General features: G+C 38.0%; 1 protein-coding gene across 1 annotated transcript in view; it reads left to right on the top strand.

Moving 5' to 3' along the window:
• LOC121963055 (desmin-like) overlaps positions 1–7,933 on the top strand; it is a 12,041-nt gene extending 4,108 nt beyond the window's left edge. The window contains exons 2-9 of the mRNA XM_042513426.1: positions 604–695; positions 928–1,023; positions 2,727–2,888; positions 3,839–3,964; positions 4,057–4,277; positions 5,275–5,318; positions 5,688–5,776; positions 7,767–7,933. Coding sequence (XP_042369360.1) covers positions 604–695; positions 928–1,023; positions 2,727–2,888; positions 3,839–3,964; positions 4,057–4,277; positions 5,275–5,318; positions 5,688–5,776; positions 7,767–7,808 — 872 coding nt within the window. The 3' untranslated portion in view covers positions 7,809–7,933. The remainder of the gene's footprint in view (positions 1–603; positions 696–927; positions 1,024–2,726; positions 2,889–3,838; positions 3,965–4,056; positions 4,278–5,274; positions 5,319–5,687; positions 5,777–7,766) is intronic.
• Positions 7,934–9,021: the final 1,088 nt, after the last annotated feature.

Below are 9,021 nucleotides of genomic sequence, written 5' to 3'. Positions count from 1 at the left end.
CTGTTTTGGGTGAGATAACTGGGACTTGTCTTTAATAGAGGCAATAAAACTCCTCCAAATTATCTTTAAGAATACATAAAAATATTTTTGTATGTTTTTTATTTTTATTTTTATTTTAAGTAATTAGGGGCTGTCTATAATAAAGGCAATAAAAGCACACCAAAAATGATCATTACAAATAAAGATTTTTATTAATAAAATAAGTAATAAGTGTCTGTCTATGATAAGGCAATGAAAGCCCCTTAAAATGACAATTTTTTAAACAAATATTAAAAAGGCGGTAATAGTTGAGGCCTGTCAAGGACAGAGTTAATAAAAGCCCTACAAATAGTTTTTATTTCTTCTGTGAATTTGGGTGCTTTAGCAAGATTGGGCAATGCCACTGTTTTGGGTGGGTTTTTTTTTTGTTTGTTTGTTTGTTTGGATTTTTTTAGGATATCCAGTTTTATTTAGACTCACTTTATTTAGTTTTGACCAACTTCAGGACACCAGATGTAAAAAAATTCCAAACTTTTTTTTTTCAGGGGAAAAAATGGTAGCAACTGGAGGGAAAACCAAGAATGCTGTGAGGGAATTTTTCTGAATATAGATATATTTAAGCAGCTGCCATCTTGTCTCTCATCACCTCTTCCAGACTCCAGGAGGAGATTCTCCAAAAAGAGGAAGCTGAAAACAACCTGGCTGCTTTCAGGGCGGTGAGTCCCTCAGGCGTCACTGTGTGTGAACTGTGTAATAATTCACAGGAGGAAAATGGTAGTTTTTCTGTTTTATACATGTCAAACTTCAGAGAAAAAGTTGACATGAGGTCAGTTATTTGACCTCAGAGTTGTTGAGTAAACTCAAAGTGCTGAACTTGAATACCAGTAAGTGGCTCTACTTACTTTTAATAATTTTTAAAATCGTAACTGACTTACCGAACTGTCGCAGGACGTGGACGCTGCCACTCTGGCTCGCCTGGACCTGGAGAGACGCATCGAGACGCTGCAGGAGGAGATCGCTTTCCTCAAGAAGATCCATGAAGAGGTTCTTTCTCCCTCCTCCTTCTGTTTCCGTCTTTACTTTTTGAGAGCAATAACAGCAAATATTAGGGTTTATTTAGTCATTTTGGGGCAATTTGTTCAGAAATTTATGGGTAAAAATTGCAAAGTTGTGGGACATTTAAAGGAAAAGTGCCACAAATTATGAAAAATCACAGTTTTCATGACTGTGCTGAATCTGTCTGTTTGTTCGTGTGTGTGTGTGTGTGTGTGTGTGTGTGTGTTTGTGTAGAAGTATACAGTTTCACACACAAAGCTTGTATGTTGGCAGCAGGCCTGAGCGTCGCTGCAGCAAAGCACTGAAATCTCCCACAGCAGATGTACGACTAAAATTACTCTGTGTAGCAGCAGTGGACGTCCACGTCTCTGTAGGCTTAGCGCTGTGTGTGTGTGTGTGTGTGTGTGTGTGTGTGTGTGTGTGTGTGTGTGTGTGTGTGTGTGTGTGTGCTTGACGCCTTGCTAATAATGCCAAAGCAAAGTGGTTGCTTAGTGGTGTGATTATTGGTGTTTTTCAGGATTGGTTTCAGGTGACGGAGGATGATGACAGAGCAGAAACCACCACTGCTGGTCATGGGCGGGTATTCAGACAAAGTGTCCCTGGGCAGAGACATGCAAAAGCCCCCCCCACCTCTCCTAGATAGTAACTAGAAAAACAGACTTTGTGGTGATTATGCTTCTTCGTTTTTGTTGTTTTATGTCTCTCTGAGATCGTTTTGTTTTTGGTCGGTTGTTCATTTCTCTTTGTAGCCAATTTGAGTGCAAGGCGTTTTTTTTAATTAAGTCTGTGGCTCTTTGTAGTTGTTTTTGTGTATCTGGGATCATTTTGTGGGTTTTTTAGGTAATTTTGCATCTTTTTGGTCAATTTGTGTCTCTGTAGTCATTCTGTGTTTCTTTGAGGAAATTCTGTGTCCCTCTAAATCATTTTACCTCTCTTTGTAGTTGTTTTTGTGCCTCTTTTTTGGTCAGTTTGTGACTTTTAATATTTATTTTGTGTTTCTTTGAGGTTTTTTGGTAATTATGTGTCCTTTTGAGGTAATTTTGTGTATTTTGGGTGATTTTGCATCTTTTTGGTTGGTTAGTTTTTTGTTGGTTAGTAGTCATTTTGTGTGCGTTTCTTTTTTGTAGTAATTCTACATCCGTTTGGTCAATTTGTGTCTCTCTGGGGTTGTTTTGAGTCTCTTAGATTATTTTGTGTCTTTTTTGGACATGTGACTTTCATATTTCATTCTGTGTCTTTGAAGTAATTATGTCGGTTTTTTGGGGGGTGTTACTTAAAGGCATGTCTTTTTTTGTTCATTTTTGTGGTCTCTTTGCAGTTCCTTTGCATCTCTTTGTGGTCATTTTGAGTCTCTTTTGATCAGTACTTGTTGATCAGTATTTGTGTGACACTTCACAGTGAAGAGCAGGGGCCCTGACCCTTTGGGCCCCCGGTGCCTGCACCCTGTAGACTCATTCAGTAATCTATCTATGCGTATGGCTGCTGGCTGCTGGGTCCAAGAATACATCGACTGCATTTCAGTCTGAAGTGACAAGTCAGCCTGAATTAAAATCAGGGAGCAAAACTGTGCAAACAATTTTTGGCTTTAAGAAAAAACCAAACTTGTCATAACTTTAGAGTAGATAGCAAAACTCACCGCTCTGTGACCTGACATCCCTCTCCTCCACCTCCTCCTCCTCCTCCTCCTGCAGGAGATCCGCGAGCTGCAGATGCAGATGCAGGAGTCTCAGGTGCAGATCCAGATGGACATGTCCAAGCCGGACCTGACGGCAGCCCTGCGAGACATCAGAGCCCAGTATGAGGGCATCGCTGCCAAGAACATAGCAGAGGCCGAGGACTGGTACAAGTCAAAGGTGAGAGAGACGGAGACGGACATCAGCACAACATGGTGGGATTTAAAGTGGGAAAACGGTTTTTGCTTTAACTGATCATAAGGATTTAATGTTGATTGACTACAGAATAATAACACTATCTCAGTTTAGACTGGTTCCCTATAAGCCTCACTTTCACTTCTGTATGTCAGTGTGTACCATCTCCTGGAAAAATTAAGGCTCAAAACAGGAAGAGGATATTGCTTTTGTTTTCCTCTGTAGCTATGGTGATCCCCAGTTTCCAAAGAGTGCCAGGGTACGTTATTTCTCCTCAGTAGTGGAAATGGCAGACGGTGGAACAAGTGTTTGCGATTAGGTTTAGGAACAAAAAACACTTGGCTATGATTGTGAAACTATTCAGTTTTTGCTTAAAACACAATGTCCCGGAGGCACAATCACTGTTTGAAAAACAGTGACGGGTTCACTACAAACACCCACATTTTGGGGCTAAAGGGACACAGGAAATACAGTGATGGGCCCCTAAAAAACATTCATAATTCTGGGCTAAAATGCCACCGGAAAAACATCCCAGGGTCACTAAAAAACACCCATGTTTCGGGGGTTAAAAGCAGGAGGAAATTCTGTGATGTCACTAAAAAACATCCACATTTGGCGAGTAAGAGGTCGAACTAAACATGACGGCTCCCTCAAAAACACACACATTTGAGGGCTTAAAGCATTTTAAAAACAGTCATGGGTCCCAAAAAAATCACACACATTTGGAGGCTGAAAAACAGCAGTGTGCCTTTAAAAACACCAATGACTGAGGGCCAAAAATCCACCACAAAAACAGCCGCAGGTCACGAGAAACATCCAAATCTAACACATTTGTGGTGGGCAGAAACGTGCAATGCCGGAATTTTATTCTGGTGACGGGGCTGTTTTGGTAGCACAAATAGCATCGGTGTGACCTTTGACCTTTGTCTCTGCAGGTATCCGACCTGAACCAGGCGGTGAGTAAAAACAACGAGGCGCTGAAGCAGGCCCGGCAGGAGACCATGGAGTTCAGACACCAGATCCAGTCTTACACCTGCGAAATCGACTCGCTCAAAGGCACCGTACGTCTCTCACACACACACACACACACACACACACACACACACACACACAGCTCTGTCTCACTTCAGATTTGTCTCTCTGACGAGTCCAGAATGAGTCCCTGATGAGGCAGATGAGGGACATGGAGGACCGCCACGGACGTGACACCGGCAACTTCCAGGACACCATCGCCCGGCTGGAGGCAGAGATCGCCAACTTGAAGGACGAGATGGCGCGCCACCTCCGCGAGTACCAGGATCTGCTCAATGTCAAGATGGCGCTGGACGTGGAGATCGCCACCTACAGGAAACTGCTGGAAGGAGAGGAGAGCAGGTGACGCTGGAGAGATAAAATTATGAAACTACAGGATGTCAAGACTTGTTGTGTTTCTGTTTTCTGTAAAAAGAGCTTTCATGCTCAGTAGCACCAGGGGTGTTTCTAGGAATTTTGACAGTTTTTTACTTTAAAATGTTTGGCTTTATTTTTTCTTCAAAACTTTTTTGGCTTTTTTTTCTTTACTTTTTTTGTGATTTTTTTACCAAATTGCCAATTTTTATTTCTTGCAAAATGTTGCCTTTATTTCCTGTTTTATTGAGGGAAATTAAAAAAAAACTTTGGGCAATTTTTTCCCTTTAAATTTTTTGGTGTTTTTTTTCTTTAACATTTTTTAATGACTTTTTTTCCTCTTAAAATTTTGGCAATGTCATTACTTTTAATATTTTTGGGGAAATTAAAAAAACAGCCTTTTTTCTTGCCAAATTTAAAAAAAAAAAATTCTTTAAAACTTTTTGGCAATTTGATTTTCCCTTTTTCTTTTTTGTGCCTTTTGGCGCGTTTTCTTTTCAGTACAATTTATTTTGTCTTGTGAAATGAAAATATACCCTCCAAAGCCGCAGGCCTGCCAAAAATAAAAAACAGTTTACACCATTTATTATAGCCAGAAATTGTAAAAACAGAAATTATTACAGGATTTATTAAATTTCCGGCAGTCCATGAACACATCATGTTGTCACTCAGACAGGCTCAAAGAAAATTGCCTGTAGCTTTGGAGAAGGTAAAAACAGCCAGCCCCCCTCCTCTGATAAATACAGAGCAGTCCCTTAAGTGTATTCTCATTTTTAAACATACACACTCAGGGCTGGAAGCCTCGGACGCCCAGGCCCAACAACACCTTTTGTTGATAGAAAAAAGGTCCTATTTTTGTCAAAATTCAAAGAAACTAGACACAATATTTCATCCAAATTACATTATATTAATCGCAGAATTATGAGTTACAACACATCACATAAAACAATGCTGATAATATAAAAACAAATATCTGTGTTTGCAGGATTGCCTTACCTGTGCAGAGCTACTCCACCCTGAGCTTCAGAGGTACGAACACACCTGCTGTTACCTGAACACACCACCAGAGGGCACGCCTCTCTGTAACCAGCAGGGCTCTGTACTGACCCACAATGCACTTCACCTGCAGATGAGAGTTTAAATACCAACTACATAATATAATAAAGCAAAAATAACACTGAAAAGAATAGATTTTTGTACACATGCTTGAATTTTCTGCTTCTAATACATCAAAATAAGTTTAATGTTTTCAAATATTTTGGATCCTTCACTACACACTTATATTTTAGGGAGATTTACAAATTTTAAGTCTAAAATGTGTATGTTTGCATGTGTGTTTTTGCACTGTAACATGATTGGTCTTATTGCTAATAACATTGTCTTGCTGTGTTTAAACAGAGACCAGCCCTGAACACCAGCAGCGCTCCTCTGAGCTGCATTCAAAGAAAACTGTCCTCATCAAAACCATCGAAACCCGTGATGGAGAGGTAAAACAGTGAATACTGCACAAGACAGGACAAAGACTCTTTTCTTTTGTCACAAAAATGTCAAATCAAAATCCCCCAAAAAATGGGATGCTGTGTAAAATGTAAAAAAGAACAAAATGCAATGGTATTTGAACTGGGTTACTGTTCCCTTTTAGCTCATTCTAGTCAAGTCTTTGCACTAACACTGAAAAAACAGAAAACAATTAATTTTAATATAAACTAAAATAAACACAAAGTAAATTAAAAAATAAATAAATTTGAAAAAAGTAAAACATTTTAAGTTAAAAAAAATTATTATATTATTAAATTTCATATTGAATAAATAATAAATGGATTTTTAAAATAAATTTACAAACAAAATTAAAAATAAAACAATAAAACATTTTAAAATAAATATCAAACAAACAAGTAAATAAAATAAATACTTTAAATATAAATAAATATCTTGATTAATTCAGAGTATTTTCTTTTCCATTCTAGTATGGACAAATAAATGGAGGTAAAAAATCCCACAAAATAACCTTATGAAGAAAAATGTGTAAGAACAAAAATCAAGAGCAAAAAATAAGAAGGATTTAGTATTCAGTGTGGGTTAGAGCGAGACATTTTAACCTCTTGATTTTTCCCACATTGATCAGGTTAATCTCCCTCTCGTCTAAACTAATGGGTCTCAATTTATACTGATCAATAGTTAGACCGGGTCACTGCTCACTTTTAGTTAATTCTGCTCTAAATAGTGAAAATAGTCAATTCTTTGCACTGACACTGAGAACAAAGCAAACAGCTCTTTACCAGTGAAAGTGAATAACAGAAATGTGCTTCCTGAATGACGTCAAAAAATGTCACAACTTCATGCAGACAGACTCTCACTCATGGTGCTTCCAGGCACACACACACACACACACACACACACACACACACACACACGTAGCAACATGTTCAGCCGCAGACTGCCATCGAACATCCTGTCCCACCCGAGTGGAAACACGCTGCACCCGCAGCCTCCTGAGAAAACAAAAACATACATCGTAAAACATGTTAAGACAAGTCATGGTTGCTCTTTTTCTGTTTAAAAAATTGGTCTCATATCTGCATCTTCATGTGCTTGACTGACGGCGTGCTGCTGATTTTTTCCTACCCTTTTTAAAAAGTAAAAAAAAAAGGAGGTATCTCCAAAGGACAAAAGCTGCCAAAATAAAAAAAAAGTATGAATAATAAGTGTTGGGTAATATATTAATATTTGGAGTTTGTCATATGAGATATGTAAATAATATGAAATTAGTGTCTTAATGAATAAACTAAAAAATATTAAATGATTTTTTTAACAAACAAGAAATAAATTAAAGATTAAATAAACAAAAAAGATACAAATAAATAAATAAATAAATGGGAAAATTAAACAGCTAGTTTAGTAAATAAGGGAATTAAAACAAAATAATTAAGTAATTAAAACATAAATATCATTATGTCATATTAAATCAATATATTAATGTCTAGATTAGTTTTTAATGTTATATTGTTTTGTTTAAAATGATATTTTACTAGCCTGTCCTCCACCTAAATTCCTCCTAAATTAAGGACAAAAAGGACTTGATATAAAGATTTTTAAAGTGACTGATGAAATGGATAAATTCAAGAATGGCTAGGACTATTTTGTGACAGAACAAGACCATGTTAGTGTCCAAAAATGTATTTATACTTACAGGAAATGACAAGGAAAGTCAAACTACAACTTTGAAATGCTCCTGCTAACTGCACCTGACGCACAGGTGTTCTGACGTGTTCCTGGAGCCGTTTTGCCGCCACCCACATTTCATTTCCTTCAGCTGTGAGCATCTCCTAAGAAAATCAAGCACAGCACAAGGCTCCTTTATCTTTAGAGAAAAGAGGCATTTATTGAGAGCGAGAACACGTGTCCTGACCCTCACACTGTGTCTTTATCTCTCTTTGAGTGTGCTTTTACATCTTTGTTTGTGTTTTTGCCCTCCAGGTCGTCAGCGAGTCGACGCAGCACCAGAAAGACATCATGTAACCATCTGCAGAAGAGAAGAAGAAACAAAAAAACAGCAACACATCTGTACTTCTCTGAGTCGGACGGATGAAGAAAACAAGAAAAGACGCGCAAATAAAACTAAAATTAAAAAAGACTTCACAGACTTTTGATTACGGCCTGTGCTGTTCTGGTTTTAAAGTTTACTGCAATATGTGAATTTAAAGGAGGGTGGTGTTCTCATTAACATTACCTGCGTTTATTTATCACCGCTTTCCGCTGGATACAACATACATGAGTAGCTGATTCAGCCAGAGGAACATGTTGGCATAGTTCATTTCTGCAAACCACAAACATGTTACATGTGCACATTGCGCACATGTATTATCAATGTTTTCTTTTTCTATGAGCTTTTTTTTTTTTTTTTTTTTTTTTTACAGAGATATTGCTGCATGCTCAGCATGGATAGTGCCATAAAAAGGAATGGTTTTTGACTGAGATATCGCTACATTTCCAGCGTGGATTGTGGCCTGAAATGCAGTAGTCTTTTACAGAGAAACTGCTGCATTTCTAGCAGAGATAGTGTCACAAAAAGTTGTTGTTTTTACTGACACATTGCTGCATTTCCAGCTGGGATATTGCCATGAAAAGCATTTGTATTTTACCAAGACATGGCTGCATTTCTAAAGTCGATAGTGCCATAAAAAGTGGCTTTCTTTTACACACTAACATCGCTGCATTTCCTGCCAGGATAGTGTCACCAAGAGTTTTTTAATCAGACATTGATACATTTCGGCAGGGTTAGTGCCACAGACAGCAGTTGAATTTTACCAAGATATCACCGCGTTTCCAGCAGAGATTGTGCCACAAGAAGCATTTTTTTTACTTAAACATTGCTTAATCTTCTGCCAGGCTTGTGCTTTTAAAAAAAGCTGTTCTTCACTGTGACGTTGTTGCATTTCCACTGGGATTTGAGCCCCCAAGACTGGTTATTTTAAACCAAAACATGATCTTTTTTTTCTGCCTAAGTGTAACCACATTAACCGCAGCGTTGTTGAAGCCTGAAGTTGCAACGTATCCGCTGCATAGTAATGTGCAAATGTAACATGTTCGTGGTTTACAGAAACGTACAATGCCAACATTTTTCCTGGCGACTGGGTAAGGCTTACTTTGCGTGCAAAATCTACCCTGCAAAAAAAAAAAAAACTCCATCTGATAGTCATTTCTATGTTTAACTGAGACCTAAGCACTTTAT

This window comes from Plectropomus leopardus, chromosome 24 (genome assembly GCF_008729295.1).
Source record: "Plectropomus leopardus isolate mb chromosome 24, YSFRI_Pleo_2.0, whole genome shotgun sequence".
NCBI classification, from domain to species: Eukaryota; Metazoa; Chordata; class Actinopteri; order Perciformes; family Serranidae; genus Plectropomus; species Plectropomus leopardus.
The sequence above is the reverse complement of the archived record's forward strand: the minus strand, read 5'-3'. Positions and strand labels throughout refer to the sequence as shown.